At 42.2% G+C, this 22,941-nt stretch overlaps 4 protein-coding genes and 1 long non-coding RNA gene across 7 annotated transcripts in view; 1 reads left to right on the top strand and 4 right to left on the bottom strand.

Moving 5' to 3' along the window:
• Positions 1-2,126, bottom strand: part of siva1 (SIVA1, apoptosis-inducing factor) — a 5,379-nt gene extending 3,253 nt beyond the window's left edge. Inside the window, exons 1-2 of the mRNA XM_046061695.1 lie at positions 1,934-2,126; positions 1,353-1,541 (exon numbers count right to left, since the gene is read on the bottom strand). Of these exons, the coding sequence (XP_045917651.1) occupies positions 1,353-1,541; positions 1,934-2,054 (310 nt within the window). The 5' untranslated portion in view covers positions 2,055-2,126. The remainder of the gene's footprint in view (positions 1-1,352; positions 1,542-1,933) is intronic.
• Positions 2,127-2,273: 147 nt separating this feature from the next.
• On the top strand, positions 2,274-19,030 carry LOC123978466. 2 transcript variants are annotated; one of them, XR_006826967.1, is made up of 4 exons: positions 2,274-2,721; positions 7,047-7,188; positions 17,884-18,026; positions 18,133-19,030. It is a non-coding gene; the product is annotated as an uncharacterized LOC123978466 (long non-coding RNA). The 2 variants fall into 2 exon arrangements; XR_006826968.1 differs by lacking the exons at positions 2,274-2,721; positions 7,047-7,188 and adding exons at positions 15,350-16,171; positions 17,533-17,802.
• Positions 3,653-8,860, bottom strand: adss1 (adenylosuccinate synthase 1). The gene is made up of 13 exons (XM_046061693.1): positions 8,548-8,860; positions 7,486-7,588; positions 7,330-7,392; positions 7,185-7,235; positions 7,019-7,085; positions 6,624-6,731; positions 6,453-6,534; positions 6,242-6,368; positions 5,983-6,137; positions 5,102-5,226; positions 4,847-4,944; positions 4,581-4,730; positions 3,653-3,815 (listed from the first exon to the last, which is right to left on the bottom strand). The coding sequence occupies exons 1-13, from the start codon at positions 8,734-8,736 to the stop codon at positions 3,763-3,765; spliced, it is 1,371 nt and encodes a 456-aa protein (XP_045917649.1). The 5' UTR covers positions 8,737-8,860; the 3' UTR covers positions 3,653-3,762.
• On the bottom strand, positions 9,051-17,399 carry LOC123978463 (inverted formin-2-like). Of its 2 annotated transcripts, XM_046061692.1 has the most exons (19): positions 16,723-17,399; positions 16,316-16,457; positions 16,008-16,140; positions 14,930-15,529; positions 14,325-14,470; positions 14,155-14,216; positions 13,969-14,071; positions 13,735-13,820; positions 13,520-13,620; positions 13,372-13,442; positions 13,178-13,285; positions 13,008-13,078; positions 12,785-12,905; positions 12,507-12,671; positions 12,094-12,196; positions 11,853-12,005; positions 10,703-11,572; positions 10,358-10,411; positions 9,051-9,613 (listed from the first exon to the last, which is right to left on the bottom strand). In XM_046061692.1, exons 2-18 carry the CDS (start codon positions 16,403-16,405, stop codon positions 10,359-10,361), a joined length of 3,036 nt encoding a protein of 1,011 aa, XP_045917648.1. In that variant the 5' UTR covers positions 16,406-16,457; positions 16,723-17,399; the 3' UTR covers positions 9,051-9,613; position 10,358. The 2 variants fall into 2 exon arrangements, with proteins under 2 accessions (XP_045917648.1, XP_045917647.1); XM_046061691.1 differs by lacking the exon at positions 16,723-17,399 and having other exon boundaries at positions 16,316-16,483.
• inf2 (inverted formin 2) lies at positions 16,719-22,832 on the bottom strand. The gene is made up of 5 exons (XM_046061694.1): positions 22,599-22,832; positions 18,547-18,948; positions 17,877-17,992; positions 17,496-17,655; positions 16,719-16,756 (listed from the first exon to the last, which is right to left on the bottom strand). The coding sequence occupies exons 2-5, from the start codon at positions 18,941-18,943 to the stop codon at positions 16,719-16,721; spliced, it is 711 nt and encodes a 236-aa protein (XP_045917650.1). The 5' UTR covers positions 18,944-18,948; positions 22,599-22,832.
• Positions 22,833-22,941: the final 109 nt, after the last annotated feature.

The raw sequence follows: 22,941 nt of genomic DNA, 5'->3' as shown, positions 1-22,941 counted from the left end.
GGAAAAGTCTGTAGGGCTCAAAACTCTAGCCACAAGCTCAAACACATTGGTCTAACAATAGAGTGCGGCTGAAGTTACTTTGTTACTAGGGTTGAAGGGATTACTGGTTTAACGGTTAACCGTGGTAAAATTCCCGACGGTCATTATTGCCGTACACATTTTAATTACCATGATAACCGGGTATGGTATCTCACGGCAAACACTGTACAGCGTCTCCCAGAAGCAGCAACGTGGGTTTGTTTGGGTCGATGATAACACGGCGGAAGACAGCGCTGCAGAGATTTTTCAGCCACTCTGAAGTTCGGTCATATTTTAGTTTTTATGAGCGCGCGGAGGGAAATTCGACTGAAGAAAATGACCTTATAGTGAACGCACTTTCATGTTTTCAAAAGGTATTTGCAGTCATTTTATTTTTTATGCAAACAAAATGGCAACTGTATTTGTAGTTTTCAATATAAAACTTATTGAAATGGTTTCAGTGTGTGTATCAGTACATTTTAATCTTTTTACACATGCATACAAATTTTTACAATACCGTGATAATACTGATAACCGTGATAATTTTGGTCACTATAGTCGTGATATAAAATTTTCATATCGTTTCATCCCTATTTGTCCCCATCACTTCCTTTAGGAAGGGATCAACTCTGGGACAGTATAGACAGCAGCAATTATTACAGCCAACAATAACTCTTCCAAAGTACATCTGGGCATATAAGTATTGTATGAACAGAGATTTTAAAAACTGTAAAAAAAATAAAATAAATACACACACTGGATCAATGAATGCAACATGCACAGCAACATAATAAATTGTTGTGGAATATATTTATGGTTTGATGTTTCCCTTTGTGCATTTCAGGACAACTGGTAAACTCAGGTGTAATGATTTGTCCTCATTTCCACTTTGTCAGTTGTTTACTTTATGCGGTTGATCATTTTCACATGGTTGTAACTTCATGAAGACCGCTGAATGCACCCTTAGTTTTGGGACTTTGCCAGGTCTTCTTTGGGGAGGAGCAGCTTCAGTTAGTGCTTCAGGTACTCCAAAAGAATCCACTTTTGTTGGTTGTGACCTTTTTAATATACAGTCTATGGTTGTGACGGCATGTTCTGAGGACTCAGTTACTTCAGTAGGACACAAGCATTATCACCTGGCTCCCAAGATCTGCCACTTAACTAGTCTGCTTTCATCAGTAGATGTCACCATTCTCACATAAGTGGACTTTGTTTACTCTTTTTGCTGTTTTAGAAATATATACAACTTCCTGTTGCAATTTCTGGGTGTTTTAATGTATTTTGCTCAAATTATATCATCTGGAGTGTAATCTCAATTTTCAGTTCAGGCTCACCTTGTGCAGCGTTTGTTCTGGTCAATCTCCCATCATGTCCAATCAGTGTCTGTCCTCTCAGCAGCGCCTGGCTGCAGCCAAGTGTCTCAGCTTGTCCAGCGGGTTGCGGGTCGGTGCACCTCTCCTCTCCAGTCCATATTTTGCTCATCACAGCCTTGGCACCCTTGAAGAGCAAGTTTTTTGTCTTTTCTGCGAGAAACCCCCCCCCCCAATAAATAAAATAAAAAAAGACCCTCTCATGAATGACATTGTATGAAAGTAAGTCCGCTGACGTTTAGGGTAATTTAAAGCCAGTCTGACTGCACTGTGATAGTTTAGAGGCCAGCTGGCGGTGATGGCAAATAAACCATGAATATATCAGTCGTTACTTAACGTACGATTTTGATGTCAAAAGGTCCAACTAATGAGATCACCCGAGTTGTACACGGATAATCCTTTCAGGAACATAAACAAATGGACAAAAAGTGACAAACGCGACTGTTTCATGGCGAGTTTTGTTACTGTCCAACGACGCATTGCAAGCAAACACAACTCGCGAATGTACGCAACGACGAAGCTAACATTAGCTAACATGTACTTACCGTGGATTTCTTGCCTGTATTTGTTGCCATATACGCCGTAATTATTCAGCTCTTGTTGTCCGATATGTATTTTGTATTGGGAGGAGAAGGTTTCCTGAAAAGGACAAGCTCGTTTGGGCATTTTGACTGCAAAAAAATGTCCTGTCGTGCTCCTACGGCGTTACACACTTGCTTGTTGCGGGAAAAATGGAAGCGAGGAAGGAGCCAATCACACACATCCTTTATTGTCACATGAATGCTCAGAGCCAATCCTACAACTGCTCTGCGGTCACGTGTTTTTTTTTCTGACAGTAAACTTTGCCCACAGCTGTCCACACTGCTTTCAGTGGCTTTTGGTGTTTGGCTTTTTTGATTTTCAAAAACTTAATTTCAGAAATTAATAGCTGGAGATTGGGTGGAACATCTCGATCTCTCCCATCATATTGATAATGACTATTGACAGTAAACTTACTAACTGCTCTAGCTACATCAGTTGGTAACCCTCAAGTCAGTCAGTGTTGTAGATTACACGTCCTAATGTTTTGGCATTTTTAACAAAAATATGTACCCCGACTTCTCTGCATAAAAGTTATTGTTAAAATGCCAAAACATTAGGAAGTGAGGGTGCAACTGTGCATGGTCAGACATGGTTTTTGTTCACTTTCGGCGTCGTGCACCCCCCCATGCACCTGGAACACTTTGAGGTCGGAAGTCAGAAGTTTCAACTGGGAAAAATCCCAGTTCCGACAAGTGTCTCGAAGGCGGCAATAACCTGCTCCGGAGGAGGTTAGCCGTGGTCATCTACCCCGGTAAGAAGTGAACCACCGTCGTGATACTGAAAACCCAGGGTTAACCCAGAAGTTACCTCGAAAGCTGAAATCCTGTGGCCTGTTCTACGAAGGGAGTTCAACCTACTCAGAGTTAACTCGGGGTTATCAGGCAAACTCAGGGTTGACAAACTCTGTCTGCCTACACTGGAGTTAAACGGTACTACGAAGGTGGATAAGATGTTGGTTAGTTGAGTCCGTGTTAACTTAATCAGAGGTGGTGCGCGTTCGCATAAAAGGGTTTTTTTCTTCTGGTAAATTTCACCCTTTCATCTAGGATTTTTTTTTCTCGGTTATTAACCCCCACCCTGGTTCCCTATTTTTTGGACAGGTAAATAGTCAATCTAAATATGTGAAAACACTCAGGAGAATTCAATTATCTACTACAGATGGGCTCCAACCTACGAAACTATCCCGTTAATTAATTAAGATTCCTCTCTAAAATCACCGAGGCTGGGGGCTCGTAATGCTGTTGTGTTCAAAACTTCATTGCAACTGCAGTGGAACAAATCAGGATGAAATCTAAACACGTTTTATGAAGTGGTGTATATTAATATCCTACTTCTCATCATTAACACTGAGTACAGATGTGGTGTAGTCCACGTGTAGGGTAACCTCGAGTTAACCACGAACAAAACCTGCAGGGAGCAGTTTAGAGATGCGGCGTAAATTGCCATGGCAACAGACCTCGGGTAACACCTATCCACCTTTCGTAGTACGGGTTAATCAGGAAGTTACACCCGACGTCACGAAGTTACTCCTGAAGTTACCTGGATAAGCCAGTTACCTCGCTTCGTGGTACGGGCCCCTGGGCTCCAGACATCATATCAGTATGATGAATGATTTGCAGACCGTGCACCATGGGTCGCTTAGCTTTTATTTGCAACCAAATAAATCACACCCAACACTGCTGAAAGGTTACATGGATGTTTTCTTTATTAACTAAAGATAATGTTAGGTGTTGAAAAGATGCCAGGCCATGCCACATCGTCTGCGCGTCCAAGGGGAGATTAAGGTTTCCCTTTAGAACATCTGGATCATGCACTCTCTGGACTTTCCAACACCAACCCACTTGACTAAAGAAAGAGAAAGAGATGGAGAGAAAGATTAAAACAAGTTGACTGTATTAGTCATCACCATCCATTTTGATTTCCATTATATATACATATATACAATGGGTAACAAATGAAAGGGGAAAGCAACATGAAGTGTGTTAGTAAGCAGTCAGGCCATCACAAGCCTCCAGAAGAGCTTCAGTGCTCTTTTGCAGGAAAGTCCTGAGTACAGCAAAGAAAAACAAACATAACCGGACATAACAAAAGGACATATAGCATCAGAAACAGTCACATACATTGCTAAATAGATCTGGAGATAAACGTTTATATTATATAATTTGGTTTTATGGTGATGGAGGTGGAGAGCATTGTCTTACACGTTGATCCAAAATCTTCTATAGGTGTGAAACTGGGTTGATATCTGAAAGGTATCTGAAAGCCTTAGCATTAAATTCATGTCACTTTCAAACTCACGAAACCATTCTGTGATCCCTGGTGCACAGAAGCATCTACATTTGATATGTTTCTCCACTCTTTCATTCAGGGTTTCCTTTAATTTGTCCCCTTCTTGTATAATATTTGGCCTCACTTATTCTTCACTTATTCTGATAAGTGAAACAGTGACAGTAATGGATAACATGCAGTTTCTGCATTACTACTGTATTTTGATTTGGAGGCCTTCAAGGCAGGTGTTGACGCTAGCGTTCTGCACTATTTTATATTCATCTGTGAGCTTTGCAAAGTAAAATTAAGATAGGTGAGTTAGTTATTTTCTGCCAAACATACTGGGAACTCCAATGTGGTTCTCAATGAAGCGGATGTAGTTCTGTGCCTTGGCCGGGAGGTCATTCCACTTCCTGACTGCAGACGTGTCCGTCTTCCATCCAGGGAAGGTCTCATACTCAACCTCCACTTTGTGCAAAACGTCCATGTTGGCTATGATCGAAAGAAATCAATTACCTACCTATCTTTAATACAATATTATCTGTCACCAAACAAAGCTGATGGTTTGCGAGTCTTTTTTTCACATATGAGTTCCTATATAAAATTACCTGGGAAATGGGGAATTCTTTTTCCATTGAGTTTGTAGGCGACTCCAACTTTAATTTCATCCAGCACATCCAGAATGTCAAGTTTTGTCAAAGCAATGCTGTTGGACAGATAACGTGTCATAAGAGAACTGTTTAACAGGTGCTGTTTATTATTATGATTATGTAATATATGATAGTGCAGGAAAAACTGAGCATCAACATTCATAACAACCACGAAACACCTGATGATTTGCTTAAGCTTCTGTTGCCACTCACGCGGTGAAGCCATTAATCATATGAGCGTATCTGACGATGACAAGATCCAACCAGCCGCAACGTCGCTTCCTTCCTGTGGTTACACCCACCTCATGACCCCTCGTCTGCAGCAGCTCTCCTACTGCCTGCAGTAAACAGGGGAAAACAGCCCTATCTGTTATCTTTATTATCCTTGAACTTAAATGATGACAGGTCTTTAATAAACCCTACAGAAAGCTAAAAATATGCAGTCAGCACATTAGGACACAGCTGAGTTCAACAAAGCATCACATTTACCTGATGCTTTTATCCAAAGCGACTTACAATTGCTATACATGTCAGAGGTTGCACGCCTCTGGAGCAACTAGGGGTTAAGTGTCTTGCTCAGGGACACAATGGTGGATGGGTCACAGCGGGGGATTGGTCTCTCACACCAAAGGCATAGTCTTATCCATTGCGCCACTGCCACATGGGCTGGGGGATAACGTTTTAACATCTTGACCTATTCCTATGGTCAGTTCCCGTGACAAGTAACATAACCCCAGCTCACACAGTAAATATATCCTGAACTCGCACTCTGGCCCTAAATTTATCCCCCTGAACACGTGATCTGCATAAGAGGTAAAGGGTGTTTGAGCCTGTCTCACACAAAATTTGACAGCTGCACTCACAGCCAGAGAACAACCCCATGCCTCCTCTCCCCTCCGCTCCCCTCCCCTCGACCAGACCCGCTGCCTGTGTGTGCCACATGTCAAACGTAATATCAATGAGTTACATAACATGTCACGTGTCCCTTCTTCATACAACACAAAGGCCAGGAGAGAAAAGAAGACATGTGACTACTATCTAGTTTATGTGCCCCTTTAATCTTACTAATTTACTTAATTAATAGTATAACTTACATTGAGTTGTTCCGTGGGGAAGGCTCCAATCCCCACTCTGGTGGTGTAGGCCTTTGACACACCAAACACATCACCAATATTAAGTGGAGGGATGCCGAGGCCAGTGCATGCCCCGCCCACAGTGCAATTTGACGACGTCACAAAGGGATATGTGCCTGAAGAGAATCCTTTTATTTGTTACTATATAGAACAACTCCTTCCCAGGTCCCAAAAAGAAAAAAATCACATGAACATTTAATTTAATGGCTGCTGACCCTACCAAAGTCAATGTCAAGGAGAGCAGCATTGGCTCCTTCCACCAGAATCTTCTTTGGAGGTCCATGAAGAGCTTCATACATGTAATAGACCCCATCTCTCACCATCGGCCGCAATCTCTCAGCATATTCCTGCACGAACAAGGAGACAGACACATGTTTATTTGTTGGAAGCAACGACAATCATTTATCGCTTCACTCGTCATCGGTGTCTACCTTGAGTTTCTTCAGTTGGTCCTCAACATCAACTGTCAAGGCTGGATACATGGATTGATACTGGTGGACGAGGTTCTTGAATCTAAAAGGAAAGGAAACCATGAGTCATGTCACGAACCATACATTATAGTATTGTTCTTGGTGTCTGCCATATTCCCACCATCCCCTTACCTTGTAGAGAAGTCCTTAAAGTCACCCAGGAGGTCACACACACGTAGGCCAGTGCGAGATGCTTTGCTGGAGTATGCAGGTCCAATGCCCTTCTTGGTTGTTCCAATGCTGTAATTATGAAGCACAATCAAAAATAAGTGATGTAAGATAATAATGTGGATTGTAGTGTACTGTGGCGTATTAAGTCAAGTCAAGTAACATTTTATTATCCCACTAGGGGAAATTTGGTTGCAGTCAGGTATTAAAACACATTCAATCCATTGTCAATACAACATGAAGAGAACATACCAGACGGGGCACAGAGACAATAATACAGTACAGTGCAAGTGCAAAATGTTGGCAGGTCTGGCTCACTCTGAAAATTCTCCTGCCCTCACCGCCTTCCCTACCCTTACTTCTTTCCTTCTTGTGCTTGTCTTTCAGTTTCCTGTAAGCCATCGACGACCTGGTGGAAATCAAACACTGCGGAGACAGCAAACACACCAATAAATGGCAACCTTCACATGCAAGGTTGTACTACGTTAATAAACTTCTATAAACAGGGACATAAACTGCACGTACCAAGGTGAGCTCTGTCTGAGACGATCAGTCTCTTCTCCCAGCCTTTCAGACCTGGTCAGAGAATAGAAATCACATCTATGAGTGTACACTGGACTTAATTTTCACTGGAGCACAACGTAGAGAAGTGTATTCTTTCTTAAAATACCTTTCTTCTCATTTTTATCGCCTTCCTCGAACAAGCCAGGCAGATGTATGACCACTCCGTTGCCTACAAGAGCAGAGGAAGAGGAATATATAGACTCGGCTGCAGTGATATTCTTAACGATGCTGTCTCTCTAAAGTGGAAAATTGAAGCCATTACCAATGAGTGATATGCTTTTGGGGTTGATAATTCCACTGGGGAGAAGGTGGAAGTCATACTCCTTGCCATCCACTACCACTGTGTGTCCTGCATTGTTGCCCCCCTGTAAAGTAAAGCAGGGCAAATATTGTGACCACGTGATAGTTTATAATGTCAGTGTTTTGATGCAGATATAATCAAATACAGTATGATTCAGCCACATTAACATGTCTCATCTTATTTGGTGAGACGGCGATAAGCCACCCTCTTCCCAATTCACAGAGCTTTCCCAGCACATATTTCAACAGACTTGGCCAGTGCTGGTGGATGCTCCACTCTGTTCCCCCTGGCTAAGACCTGGCCTTCTCACATATCAAGCCACCCTGAGAATGTGACCTCGCTCTATCCCCGGTGGGTGGGGCTCTCAAGCCTCCAGAACACAGGGTGCTAGTCCTGTCAGTGGTGAAAGTACAACACAGCAACTGTTGGCAGGTTTCTGGAGTGACCTCTGATTTCTGATCTGAGGGTTGCCTGTCTTATGTAAAGGGACGTCTGGGGTTGTTTTTATTGTTACTGAACGCATCTCAAAATCCAACTTTTCCTTCTATAATCTCTTTGTGATCAGAATGAGTTAGTCACAGCAACTTTACACTAGGTTTAGTGGTGGGTACAAGAATTAACAGAGAAATTAGGCATATGTTATGCTAAAATTATATTAAAAATGGATATGGGACATTCTGTATCTGTTAAATGTTTTGAAATTTGAGTTTATTGGGCGCAATTCTCCAGTTCCATCATTTTAATCATTGAGTACACCGTTAAGAAAGTACAGTACACATTCAACAGTTTATTGTTATAGTAAAAAACAAGTCCCAGCTAATGAATAAAATATTCTGTTAAGTATTCCACAAATCACAGAGGTACAGTGTTTTCAACCCGGTGCACCTGTTGCGCTCCACCAGGCCGCCAGTAAGTGACAGATTCAGTTGTGAGACTTCGAATTCAGTGAAATAATGGCATTCAGTAATACAATGACACGCCTCTACGAATGCTCAGCGGAAATCACGGATCCAAAACATTTACCTGACATCTGCAGACGACGTCAGCTTCAGTCGCCAGTAAATCGACGACTTTTCCTTTGCCCTCATCTCCCCACTGCGCACCGAGCACCACGGTCGCTTTGTTCCCCGTGTCGTTGCGCGATCGCTTCTGTCCCGTCGCGGAAGCTTGATTCATGTTTTTGTGGTCTTTCGCCGACCAGGTGAGCGACATGATGGTGGTGGTTTTACTCTGTCCGTCTCAAGACGACTAAGCTGTCTGCAAGAGTGGCATTGCCATATCTGTAACTTCATAGCCGATGATGTCAGAGCCAGACGCACAGAAGCGCGTAACTGAGCTCATGCAGGTTGTCTCCAAGGCTGTCGAAGCAGCATGGGGAAAAAAAGGCTTTCCGCATCAGTGAAAAGTATGACGGTGGACTCACCTATTAAAATCGTAACATCATAACATTTTCGGTCATAACATTTGATTTTGGTCGCCTCATTACCGCCATCTGTGTGAACGTGTTGATTAAAAACAAACAGCCGAACAGTACATTGACTTTTATTAAAATATATCGAACATTAAAAGTTACAATGCATTCACTGCGTTCCATATATTTCCCGTTGGAGCTCATCTGGATAATATAGAAAGGAATGACATGACTTTCAAGCGGTTTGGTTTAGATGTGTTAAATTAAATATCTTGGAGCAAACACCGCAATCTTTCCTTCTAAAGCGGCTGAACGGTAAATAGAGCTTATAGCAAAACACATTCACGGCATATTACAACAATTGTACAAAACATATAAAGCATATTCAACTTTTTTTTTTTTTTGAATAGTTCTGAATCAAAACCACTCATTTACACAAAAACTAAAACTCATTTACATAAAGTGACGTGTTAACATCCATGCTGTGAACATCCCAGCCTTAGATATGCTTCCTCTACTTGGTCTTTGAAAACAACTCATTTCAAAAGGAAGACTTCTGCATCCTCTTGAAGGAGTCAATATTCATGTCCCAAAAAATAAAATATACTTTAGTCCTTCCAGTTCAGAACTGAAATTAACATGTTCTTTTTCCTCTTGATTTCCTTTTTCTGGAGGCACCTAGGGAAACAAAGACTAAAATGAGTAGATAGAATCAAATTTTATATAAATAAACTGCTGTAATACCTTTTAAAGTTATCTTATTTACAATAGGATAAAACTCATGGCTCATGGGCAGTTGGCAGAGGAATTTATTTACGATTGTTTGGCTGCAGACATGACTACATCGGCTTTAAAATTATTATTTTTTTTTTTAAGTAGTGATAACATCTTTAATGCATTTCCATCACATACAGTATGTTTCATCAAAGTCAGATTAACAAAGCACAGTTTACAGGAAGCACACGAGACTGTTAGTAGATTAAAACAGTCCCAGTTGCAGATTTGGGGAATGGACGAGAAAATATGGAAGAAGAGACACAAAGAACTCAGTCCACGATGACTTCACAATGACTTCACAGACTGCAAGGCTGTTGGAGATCAGAAAACTGCAATGCTTGATTACTAAATCACTGATTAAAAAGAGGGTTAACTGCTGTACATACAGTACTTTTAGGATTAGTTTTCCCCAGGCTTGGACATTAGAATCACCTCAAGACACAATTAGGATTTTGGTCTGGGTAATCACTGAATTAGACAAGTGTAAGAGAGCAAGTGTTAAAAAGCTGGACAACAGAGACAAATGAAATCCAGATCCCAGTTAGACCAACAAATGACATGTTATTTGGGACAAAGCTTCGACGGTGATTGAGTTCATTAGGATGATGTTCCTGCTTACAGTCCCATCCCATCGATTTGACCTACCTCACTGCAACACACAGCCTTTTTTATGTTTAGTGTGTCCTTTCCCACTGTTACCTTGTGTTTCAGAGAGTCAGAATGGAAAACAGAGCATTCAAACAAACTGGCCATATTTAAAATCCATTCAATATTAAATCTGCAAATGCAGTGCTGTATACTTATACTGTATACTTAATAAAATGCATGTTGTCATGCAAAATACTTAAGAATATACACTCAAATAGCCCATACACAAAATATAAAACGTTAAATGCAATAAAAACAATGCAAATAAGGATTTCCCTTTAAGACACATCAAGAGACTAGCATTCCAAGCGTGATCTTTATTTAAGTTAATGGAGGGATTACCTTGATTACTCTTCTTTTTGTTTCGTTTAAAGAGGCTCTGTCGTTTCTTTGGTTCTGGCTTAAGGGATGGAGGCACCGCTTCAGACGCAGATGGCAGATCTTCTGATCCCAGTCCATCTGGAACATCACACCCCTCGATGCCCTCGCTGAGTGTCGTCACATTACTTTTAGAGTCTGAATGTTTGTAACTCATGACCTCTCCTTGGCTGGGCGTTTTGACAATAATTTGTTCCTGCTCTTCTCGACCCTTCTCTTGTCCTACAGTCTCTATTAAATGGCTTACTTTATTACTAGTTTCGCCTTTCCCACCTCCCATTATATTGCTTTCACTGCTCTGCGTCATATTGTCTGTATTAGGTAAAGGGCCTTCCTTGATCTGAACATTCACACTAATGTCCGCTGACTCCTCAGGCATCGACTTCTCAGGTACCAGGCTGAGAGTGCCATCTAACATGGCATTAAGCAGGTCTGAATCTGAGAGGGAAGATGGGCTGAGGATGCTGGTCTCACTTGAATCCAATGAAAAGCCATTTGCGGAGAGACATGGTGGATGTTCCACTTCAACCTGAGCCGAAGGTCGTGTCATATCTAGTGAAGACGCTGCAGGTTTCTTGGGGCAATGCCCCTGCTGCAGCAATGCAGGTCTTTCCAGGGGTGCCTGCATCGTTATGACTGGCCTTTGTGGGAGTGTGTTGGGAGGTACAGCTTGTCCACCTTGCGCTGCCCTCTGAGGTGCTGGGGGAGTCTCTTCTGATGGGCTGATGAAGCCGTTCACTCCACCTGTGCTTGCCTGGTGACCCTCTGGCTGAGGTTTGGTGGGAGCGGTGGCCATTTCTACGGCTTCTTCGTCTACAGGCTTCACACTTGATCCTGTTGGGAAGAGAAGCAGGTTGTATTGATGGTGAAGGTATATACATTAAGACCATTTTTTCACAGCGAACAAAGACGCATGTCAAGAAATTGATCTGCATGTGAACAAACGCTATTGTAGCTCGGCAAAGCAAGTAAGCGATGGAGCTAGCATAGCAAGTTGGCAGTGGTGTTAAAGCACAAATGAAAGAGCCTGGATAAAAGCAGCAAGGCGGTGTTGTGGCTTGCTCAGGAGCGGAGCTAGGAACTGCGGATGGAGGCCACAGTCTCTTGTCCTTACCAGATGGGCAGGTATTCCTACGCATTTCACTAGAAGGGAGGCTTTCCGAATCGCACCTTGGCCTGGTCTTTCTAAGGCTGAAACCTTTTCTGATATCCGCCAGGAGATGGTCGATGATGCAGCCGTCGTCCTGTGGCACAAAGCCTTTCTTGACTGGTAAAAAAAGAGAGGTAGACTATAAAGAGCGTCATCTGAGGAGTTTCTAGCACAGTGAAAGAAAGCAGGGCTGTTCCCAACTTACTTATTTTTCCATTATCTCCCTTCTGTCTCTTGGACTCTTCCTCTGCCAGCTGCTTCTTTCTCTTCTCAGCCTTGGCCGCCTGCTCTCTTCTAGTTTTGTTTTCCTGTTATCATGAAATCAAGGATGTCACTCACTGCCAAGTACAAAATGTACGTAGCAATTGTTCTTTGTATCATTTGGGCACAGACATATTAACATCTTTCAGTTTTTCCACAGTTTAATGATACACGTTCCAAAAAAACAACCCAAAACACTAACCCCATACCGAAGAGGAAGACTTAGTCTTGCACTGTGTATATATGTGCAACTTCATCACATCTCATACAATATAAATGTATTAAAAAAAACATGCAAATACATAATCATAGGGACAGCCATGTATTGACTAACATCAACAAAGTATCCTTCCTGACCTTGAGTGCCCTGATGAAAAGTCCTCGGAAAGTCCTAATGGTTCCAAAGAGTTCCTCAAGCGACAGCTGATTGGCATCTTCACATAAGTAGACGGCCAGCTCGCTCCTCTGCTTCTCAATGGCAGCAAACCTCTCTGTTAAAGCTTGACACGCCTCCAGACTGTCCTGCAGCAGTGGATGGAGGAAAAATTGAGGAATATGGGATTTGGATCCAGCTTTCAAAAACAGTATCGAGTGATCACATGACCATTTGTAGGCAAAGCACACTATCATCTCACCTCAAGAACTTTTGCATATTGCGCCTTCATCTCTTCAACAGAGTTCGAGACCTTCTTGGCCGTGTCATTGAGTCGTTTTAGTAGGCCATTGGCTTCTGACTGAACAGAGTCCAGATTAACTCTGAGGACAAAGTGTAAAACCTTTTGTTATATATCTGTTACAGACCCACTTACGACCAATTTAAAAAGGAGCTGAAGTAGATTTTAAATGCTTTTTATATACCCTGCTGCTTTTTCACAGATCTCTATATCATCTGGCAGCGCCAAGAGCTCCGGGTGGTTCGCTTCTGCCTCCTTTGCAAAACAGGCCACAAACAGTGTGTTATTAAACAAGTTTATCACTGGGGGGTGGGATGGTGGGGGGTTATGGCAGATGTAAGCCTGTTTGTGTACCTCCAGGATGTGATGAAGCAGCGTAATGCGGCTCTTGTTGGCCTTGGTCTCTGTAAGCTTGAGCAGAGAGCTGATCTTGAACCCCTCGGCATTCCCTGTGTGACTTCCCTGGAAGTAGACTGGTGATTAAAAATGCAAGCTCTGTCTAAATGTCAGCTTAAGTAAAATATACATGAGACCGAAGAGGTTCTTACATAGTTGAGAAAATTTCCAACGTCAAGGATGAGCTTGCAGAAACTGGGCATGAGTATGCTTGTTTTCAGAGCTGAGAAATTTGTTACATTGTGTTAATTTGGGGGGGGCAACTGCATGCATGTGAATACAGCTGAAGGTTTTACTTACACTGGCAGGCCTCCTCCACCAGCTTAACTTTAGGTTTCAGCATGTCCAACACTGATGAAGTTTCCTCACACAACAACATGCACTCAATCCTCAACTGATAACTGAGGAGACAGAGCCAGAAAGCAAAGTAAATAAGGAGCCAAGTGTGACAGTATACGCTGGATTGAGAATATCAAGCATACAGCACGTACATAATTAAAAGTTAAACCAGTTACCATGGCACAGTGAGGAGGGAGGTGTAGAAGCGGTCAACATTTGCCAACTTGTCTTTATCTCCTTGGAAGGACTTCAAATTTTCAATCTGAAAAAACAAGACAAAAAAACAAGACAGTGACTCAGACATTTGCCATTTTAAAATGGGCCCTTAATGGCATACTTGTGTGGCATAATTGTGCAAAAACGTGTCTAGGTAAGGATGGAGAATTGTTAAATTGTTGTTGAGTACAAACCTCATGCTTCTCTGGTAGGAGCTTTAGAAGCTGTTTTAGCACTTCAACATCAAACCTAGCACGATCCCCATTCTGAATCATGGCTACAAAGTCCTCATTCGTGCTAGACAGAGACAATAAAAATATTGAGCTGGAAAATAGACAACAATATATAAAAATAGCTTTTAAAAAAGTGTGATATCTTACCATTTGAACTGCTTTAGGAAGATGTTCAAATTTAGGTTTTTCTTTGGATCAATGAATGTAATCTATAGAAAGAAAAAAAAAGACAAGCTAGAGAGGCATTTTGATTATACAGCTTTGATAATCAGGCCTGTTTGTTCTGAGGAGCTGTATTGAGTGTTGACCAAGCGCACCTCTTTAGGCTCCTTCTTGACAGGAGCAGCTGCCCCCTTGTCTTTGTGCTCGGTCACTGGGAGACAGAACAGCTGCTCGATACTGCTGTAGTCCGGCTCCCGAGGAGGAGGCTCTCTCTGAACCAAGGCCCACATGGAGTGACCATCTGTGAGTGTGCAGGAAGAGAGGAACCTGTCATGAGCTCACGTGGCTCCTTTTTGAATTAACGTATCACTGTGGCTGAAACTCGTTTAAAAAAAAGGTGATGTTGCTCCCTCTCAAATCTCAGGGGAATCCTCTGTAACACCCATGTTAAATCACCCACATTTAAAATAATGGACTGTTTAGCCTTCAGATGTTGTTGTTACAATGAATGTTCCATCCCTGTCAAGTTTTCTCTACACAGGTGCCTTCTGCCTATGTCTGTAGCTCAATTTAAACAGCATGACGGATGGAAGCAAAGCCTTATTAAACTGTACTTTTTAGTCTTAGCATACGTATATCAAACTTGACACTCTTGAAATTATATTCAGCCAGGGTTTGCTGCCTTCATAAAAAAGGTACATGACTTTTGACTGAATAAATAAAATGAATGAGTGAATGACTGGATGTTTTATCCACTCACCAGTAACAGTGCGGAGTTTCTGCCAGTTGAGCTTTTTCATCCTCAGGGTCGGGCATCTGTTTGCCTTTGTGGGTGCAGCAAACCCTAGGGCCTGGCTACTCTGAGCCACTACCATGCCTGGGGGAGGAGGAGGAGCAGGCGCCATGCCAGGTAAAGGAGGTGGTGGTGGGGGTCCACCAAACCCTCCAGGTAGTGGTGGAGGAGGTGGTGGGGCAGACATGCCTGGACCACAGGGCAGTGGTGGTGGTGGTGGTGGCTGCATTCCAGGCAAGGGAGGAGGTGGTGGGGGCCCACCAAACCCTCCAGGTAGCGGTGGAGGAGGAGGTGGTGGGGGATACTGGTTAGAAGGCTGGCCCAGGGGCCCAGTCATACTAGGTGGTAGAGGAGGAGGTGGGGGTGGAGGGGGAGGAGCGACACACAGCGGCTTCTGAGAGGACTTTATGCTTTTGTCTGACATTTCTTTGCCCTGATGATCCAGATCAGTCTGCACGGCTTTATGCATTTTCACGAGCTGCCCGTCCACTTCATGATGACCCTCACAGCTCTTGCCTTTGGAGAACATCAGCCGCTGCATGATCTTATCACAGGACTCTATCTGAGCTGGAGCACAAATCCAAACACACACACACACCGTCTTACACGTGTGTTCCTCTACCCCCGTGGGATCATCTCATTGATACAATGCTTAGCCATCACAACTTCATGCCTTATAACCCTTACCTTAACACTAACCTAATAGTAACCTGAATCCTAAAACCTTGAAGTCTTCACCCTCAAAAGGCAGTCTCTACCCGTGGGGACCTACATTTTTGTCCCCACGGTGACACGAGTCCCAATCGGTTAGTGTGCATTCAGGTAAAAACATGAAACAAACAAACAAACAAACAAACACACACACACACTCTCTCTCTAAAACAAAATCTTTTAGCTATCCTGTCAATAGCTGCCTCTATGATCTATTTTCCTGGATAATCACTCCCTTTCACACATGAATCACAGAGCAGGCCATTAGCTAGTCATTAGCCTCTTCAAAGTGTTGACCTAAAGTGAATGTGTTTCTGCTTCAGTGCTGACTCACAGTCCTGGGCCAGCAGTATGGCTCTATTAGTGATGGCCTCCAGAGCCAGCCAGATATCAGAGCGGCCCGGCCCCAGCACCAACAACGTCTGCAGGATGGACAGCAGCTGGAGAGAGGCTGGAGAGCTACTCACCTGTACACACCAACACACGCACATGCACAAAGTAAGAGGGCTTGTCATGTTGACATATATCAGTCACAAAAACTTCATGAATTGAACTGTTTTAAATCAGAAAGATGATCGTGATCAGTCTCCAATGTGCTGGACTATCTCAGTTCTTAGTGGTGGATGATAAAGCCAGTCAGACCTTGTTAAAGAGTGTAGTGAAAACCTCCAGGTGATTACTCATGTCAATGCCCCCATAGACCCGCAGCAGCTCCTCCTCATCTTCAGCCATTGCCTCTTCAAAAGCTTCACATTGAATAATCAAGTCTTCATCCTCCTGCTCCCTGCACACCACCCACATACAGATACGCTGATGGGGACACTTCATCGTATTTAAATGTCATTTTCAATTTTTTTTAAAGCAAAGGCAAGGGCCACAAATTACTGTCATTAATGGACACAAATTGCTAAGATCTTTTCCTAAAAACACCATTTTACTTGCAATGATTATGGACTTTATTAAATAGAACATAACTGGTTGCATTAAATCTGCTTCAGAGATTAAGAAGCTGACAAAAATCAAATGTAAATCCCAGGTGGTAGGCTCACCTCAACTTTGGCAGAATATCAAGTAACTGAAGCCCTGCAAGACAACAATAAAACACAGTTCTGTCTATCACAACACTCAGTTATCAGTTTTTAAGAAGGGTTCATCTAAAAGAGGTCTATCACATCTCTCCACAGTGGCATATGTTAGTTTGGGGGTAATGGCAAGAAGTCACAGGTGAGCAATCACAAAAGAGGAGTGGCCAAACAAATGGCCGATTGGTTGAAAGGTGGTGGGTGGCATTTTAATGAATTTGGGAGGGTTTACATCGATGCAACTCTGACATATTTGTTAAACTTTCACAACCATGGTGATCTTCAGGCAGCTTGATAGCTCAGCACTTAACACTGATGCCTCATAGGGTAAAAAGGTCCTGGTTTCATGTCTGAACTATCAGTATGAGGTTAATCCTGCTTTTGTCCAGTAGTATAGATAAAAATATAAATAGTGAGTTTCATTGAGATAGATTAATTTCTTCAAACTTAAACTTTTGATAGTCACTAGTGATGGTGCAAAATGCATGAATACACAATTCTTTATCCACTTGAGGTTTGCTTAGTTCTCAGGCATTTTGTCAAAGTGAGAATGAGGCCATTAGACCTATTCTTAGACAGACCCAGTGACAGAGATATTTGTAATAGAGCTCCTGCAGATGGCCTGATTCCCCCTCTGCATTCACTTAGAGGGGGAAACACAGATTACCACAGCGTCACCTTACTCATGTGCCTCTAGACTCCTGATTAATTGTCCAACAGCAGCTGAAAAGAGCACCTACCGATAAACTCCTTTCTCATCTTATCTCTCTTCCTGAGGTCATCTGTCCCGAAGATGAGGGCGTTGATGACACTGAGGAGTGTAACCATGTAAGGGACATTATCTGTGGCCTGCAGCTCATTCATGATCCCACTGAAGCGATACTGCTGCGTCTTCACGCCCTGAAGGGGAAATTCAGATGTCAATAATCACCTTAGTATCATTGAGGAAGACTGTGATTCTACAGCACTATAATGCCTGTTCATGCAACCCACCACTAGAGGGCAGCATTAGGGGATTTATTATTCGGAGATGTGGAATCATGTGAGGTAAATCCTCCAACAACTTAACATTTCAAAAACAATGGTAGAAGCATGACTCTTCTACATGTTCATCTACTTGCCTTGTAGTGATCCAGGGAATCCAGTGCCAGGCGATGGCCATCTGCAGAGAACATGCTGAGGGCGGCAAGGAGATCAAAAACCTGCTTCTTCACCATGGTGTTGGAAGTGTCCAAGGCTGTGGAGCAATGTGATCACACACATCAATAAAGGTAGAGTTCTCACATTTCCCATCAATTTCTTCCATGTTTCTCTTAAAGCAAACCCCCTATCTCTGCTATCTCTTCCTTTTTGCCTCTCTTGTCTACACCTGAGCAGGATGCTTTGTTTCATCAACTGAACTCAACTTGAACTTTGCCCTCTGAAGATGTGGCACGTAAACACGTGTATGTGCGTTTGAAATCCAATGTACACAAGACACTGTGATTCTTCTTTGTACATACAGCAGTACATGCCCTGGAAATTCAGATCAGCAGAGTGAGTCAGGGAACCATTTAATCATCTGAGTTTTGACCAACTAAACAATATTACAAATGTTACCTTATATGTATAAAAAAACAAGTGGCACCTTAGGTCCTTAACCATGAAATGGCTTTCTTTTTTAATGAACAGTTTAATTTAAATATATTGTATTTTGTCTTTTCATGTGTGAGGCTACTCTGAGACATAATCATATGAACACTACGTGGAGAAAGTAGATGTGATGATTTAAAATGAAGGGTATGGTGGAACCTTGGGAGAGCTTCCGAATGTGTCCCTCATTCTCTATAATGAAGTGGATCCCTGCAGAGGAATTCATGACCGCGCGGACGCAGCTGACGCAGGTAAGCTGCAGGAGGGCGTCTGCAATGCGAGAACACCCCCGCCCTGAGAGCCGGTCCAGGGCCTCCAGGAGGAGATCCAACCCGCTCAGCTCCAGGAACTGGACCATCCATGTCTGGTCGCTGCCCTCCAGGCGACGCTTCAGCCCCGAGTAGTTGACCACAGTGGGAACTTGCAGCAGCCTGATGCACAGCTCTGGGTCAGCACTCTCCAGGTTGGCCTCCGGCGCAGTATCCGAGTCCTGCGAGGAGCCCAAGCGACCCCTGACTGCTGCCCACTTTTTTTTCCCATCTGACTTCCCTGACATGATGGCTGTGGAGGAAAGAAAGGTGACAGAGGACAGGTAGAGACAGAGCTGCACTTTTAATTGCTGCAAAATATATCTCCTCATGCCACGAACTGAGGACAACTCAGTTAAATAATTGTACTAATTTTCAAATTATTATTATTTTGATTGGTTGATTTTGTTTTTAAATTTCAGATTTGATACCAATTTTTATATTTATTTAATTTTTTAAATTTAATTAATTAATTAAATTTTTTGTCTGTAAATATAAACACACACATGTTTACGGTTTTATCTATTTATTTTATTTTTAATATATTATTATAATAACATGTTACTGTTTCATTTATTTTATTTTATTTAAATTTTTTAATATATTTTAATTTTCTAACACACGCTTCTGGTTTTTTATTTACTTTTATTTTTACAGGAATTTTTATATTTCTTATTATTATTATTAAATTTTTTTATTAACACAAACAAACACAACTTTTACTTTTTTATTTACTTATTTAATGAAATGTATGAAATTAATTGTTCTTATGTAATTTATAGCTTTGGCAATATTGTTGTTATACATTCATGCCAATAAAGCTGATTTGAATTGAATTGAATTGAAAGGAAACAATGTTAATGTGTGCGGATAACAAGAGACAGTTTTCAGCTATTAGTTTTTAAAAAAAATAAATAAATAATAATTCTGATTGTTTTGGACAGCAGATGGTGTCTGTTTGCACCAATATCCGGAATTCAGTGTCATCATTGCCATCTAGACCAGGGGAAGCAGGCCAAAAGAGGGCCTTATCAGAAAGGAAAACAGAATAGGAAATGATAGCACTGTACTTTTGTGGATGTGTAAAATATATGTCAGCAGTCCAGTCATCACCAGCTCTGCCAAACATTCCTACTTAATCCTGCCTGAAAGAGAAGAGACGCGCAGTCAGCTTGTCAAGCCTCTCTGCAAAGCCAGGCTCTACGTTGCCTGGACAGAGCGCAAATTACATTATGAATAACTGTATTTTTAAAGCTCATTAATGAGATATTAAACATTGGAAAACATGAACAAGGCACACTTGTGAAAAGCTAACACATAGAAACAACTGTGCAGGAAGAACCTTTCACAAACATAGAACATATCGGTCCCTGACATTGATGCCACAAGTGCCCTTTTCTGGCGTAACCCCAGAGCACAATCCTGTCTTTTACCAACCTGTCTCACCCCTGAGCTTCTAAACTATCCACTGCAATGCATGTCACTAGTATAAAGACGTTCCCACACTCTAATAAAATCAACAGGATAAGGGTTCGGACCAAAAAAGGATAAAACGTTTTTCAAAAGCCTAAAAATATTTTCTCTCTGTGCTGAATGCGGTGATATTAGGTGGCCCAGCACAAATGAACAACCCAAGTGGTTCTTCTGTCTTCTGTTGCTGATCTCACACTTGGCAAAGATAACATATACAGATGAGACACTGAGTGATGAGCATGAACACACACAATGCTCTGCAAACAGGTCACTCTGCAAAGAACACCGAAATGGCCCTACTCAGGAATCTTGCTTTTTTGATGCTTCATTTTGTTTCTACATGTCAGGAGCTCAGAATACTGAACACAGTTACAAACAAAAAGCTTGCAGGCGGCTTGGATATCTCTCTTTTCAAAAAGTCATTTGCAGGGAACAGAAGCAATGACTTGTGAAAAATCCGACAAATTGTGTTTCTATTCACTCGGTGGAGTCAAGGTACAATTAGGCTTTTCTTTTCTCACATATTCTGGTAAGCATTTGTCAGCTCTGACTGCAGCATTTTAATCGTGCTGCCAGTGTGAGAGTGTTACCGTGGCAGCAAGCAGGCAGACAATGGTGTTCAACAATAGGCCGTCTCAATACTCTTCAAAGGGCTGTGTTCATCAGCCACACAAATGGATGGAATGCTCCCTGCCCCCTTTTAAGGTTAATAAGGGTTACGCCGAGCGAACCTTTAGGCCTATACACCCTCTGATTGAGAAGTACACTGTTCTTTCATGTTCAGTGTGAGTAAAGAATGAAAGTTGTTTGCTTGTAATCTGGAGAATTTTCACAGCCATGAAAACTTGTGAAGCTACCAGCGTTCATTGAAATGCACTGAGAGTTTTGTTAAATGGATTTGCTTCCTGCAAAGTTATGACTAAAAGACACTTCAAAGTGTGTGTGTGTGTGTCATGTGGACAGTAAGCTATACTCAGCACGACTCAGGAACTTTTCAGAGGGAAGGAAAGGACTTTCCCGGGACAGGAAACTTGGCTCAAGATAAACATGCTGGTGTGACAGCTCATGTTCCTCTTTTGAAATTTCAGTTTCATTCCAAAGGATGTTGATTTGATCCCAAATAGTCAGATATTCTCGTCATGTACGAACATCTGGGTTACATGTGTCGAGCAACGCCAAAGACTGACTGCGATGGAAAAACCATTTGCATTTACTTTTGTGCACCCGTCAAATATAAGCAACTTTCAGTTGCCGACCTTGTCTGCCAGAGCTCCCACATGTACCACTAATAGCAGGCTGATTCACTGCACACAGGACAAGCCCACGCATCTGTCCTCTGGTGAAGCCGCCCACACAGCAGCCCACTGCTACTGTACAGCATCAACACTTATGAAAACGCTGAAACATCTCCACTGATTTATTTCCTCTCAGACATATGCAGAGCTTATGCATGATACTTTTTTTTCTACAAATGTTCTTTACCAGCATTACTAAATGAGTCAATAAACTAACAGATTTAGGGGCAATTAATTAAATATCATGGACCAGTTTAACAATTTTTCTCTCTTTTCTCATTCTGCTTTATTTCCCTTAAGTATGGGGATATGTATAATTAAATTATTGAGGAGTGAAATGATGAGTGGATTTCATGATAGCTACACATAACACATGTGTTACTTGGAGATTGTGTAATTATAAGATGGCTGTATCTAAAATCTTTTACAGTATTTGCAGAATGATTATTAACAGACAACATCTGGTACACATTTAACTCATATAAACTCCTCTCCTCCACTCTCAGCTATTTAAGGGAGTGGCTGACATGTCTGCAAAGTCCACAAGCACCTTTTACGGTTGGAATGTATCTTTTAGTTGTAGTTTAGTTTCCTTTATTCCCAGACTGTCTGTCTGAGGATTTCTGTCAGAGCAATTGTCAGATTGATTTAACATGTGCACATGGCAACACACGAGTGACAGCACATATGGTTCATATACAGTCCTTAAAACTGGAATATTCACTTTAAGTGGATTTTTGCCAACAGTTTTTTTTCCCATCACAGCCTGCTTCCTCTTCATTCTGTCCAAGGTAGGAAGGTTTAGATGGAACAGCTCGATCACCACCTCCAGGAGGTCTCGACAAGCTTACACACAATTGCCAGTTTGCCAATCTACATTATCCATTGGCCCATTTTGATAAAAAATGGACCTGAAATAGCAACAATAACGGTGCAAAAACATTACTTTGCGTTCCGATTTCCTCCACATAGGCTACCGGGAAACATAACGGGACTAGTCACCTTACCGTGGCGAGTAAAAAGACACCAGAAAAACAAATCGAAAACGCTAATTACTTTCGCTACTGCACATGTTCCATCCTACTGTATTGTTACATCGTTATAAATAACCGATATGCCCACAGAGATGCCTTACCTGGTTTTATTCCATAAAAATGCACTTGAAGAATCGTCCTCTAGTGTGTTTCAGACGAGGGGAGGGTGGGGGGGGCGGGCGCTTTGCAGTCATCCAGACAACATTTTACTCTGCCAAAAAAATTAAACACGGACCCCTGAAAATTTCGGCACTGAGTGATCTGGCAGGTCAGGTGGTGTGCGGATGGCACCGCTTTCAAAACGCTGCGGCCCCTGAGCTTTCACTCACTTGTGAGAGACTGACAGTGTGACAACAGCAAAATTACTGAGGTTAGACATCCGCTCAGAACTGTCAGAATAAAACGTGTCCCACTCCTCCCGGTGAAACGCTGGAAAAGCTTGTG

Source organism: Micropterus dolomieu, linkage group LG11 (assembly GCF_021292245.1).
Source record: "Micropterus dolomieu isolate WLL.071019.BEF.003 ecotype Adirondacks linkage group LG11, ASM2129224v1, whole genome shotgun sequence".
Taxonomy (NCBI): Eukaryota; Metazoa; Chordata; class Actinopteri; order Centrarchiformes; family Centrarchidae; genus Micropterus; species Micropterus dolomieu.
This window is presented reverse-complemented; position numbering and strand designations above follow the sequence as displayed.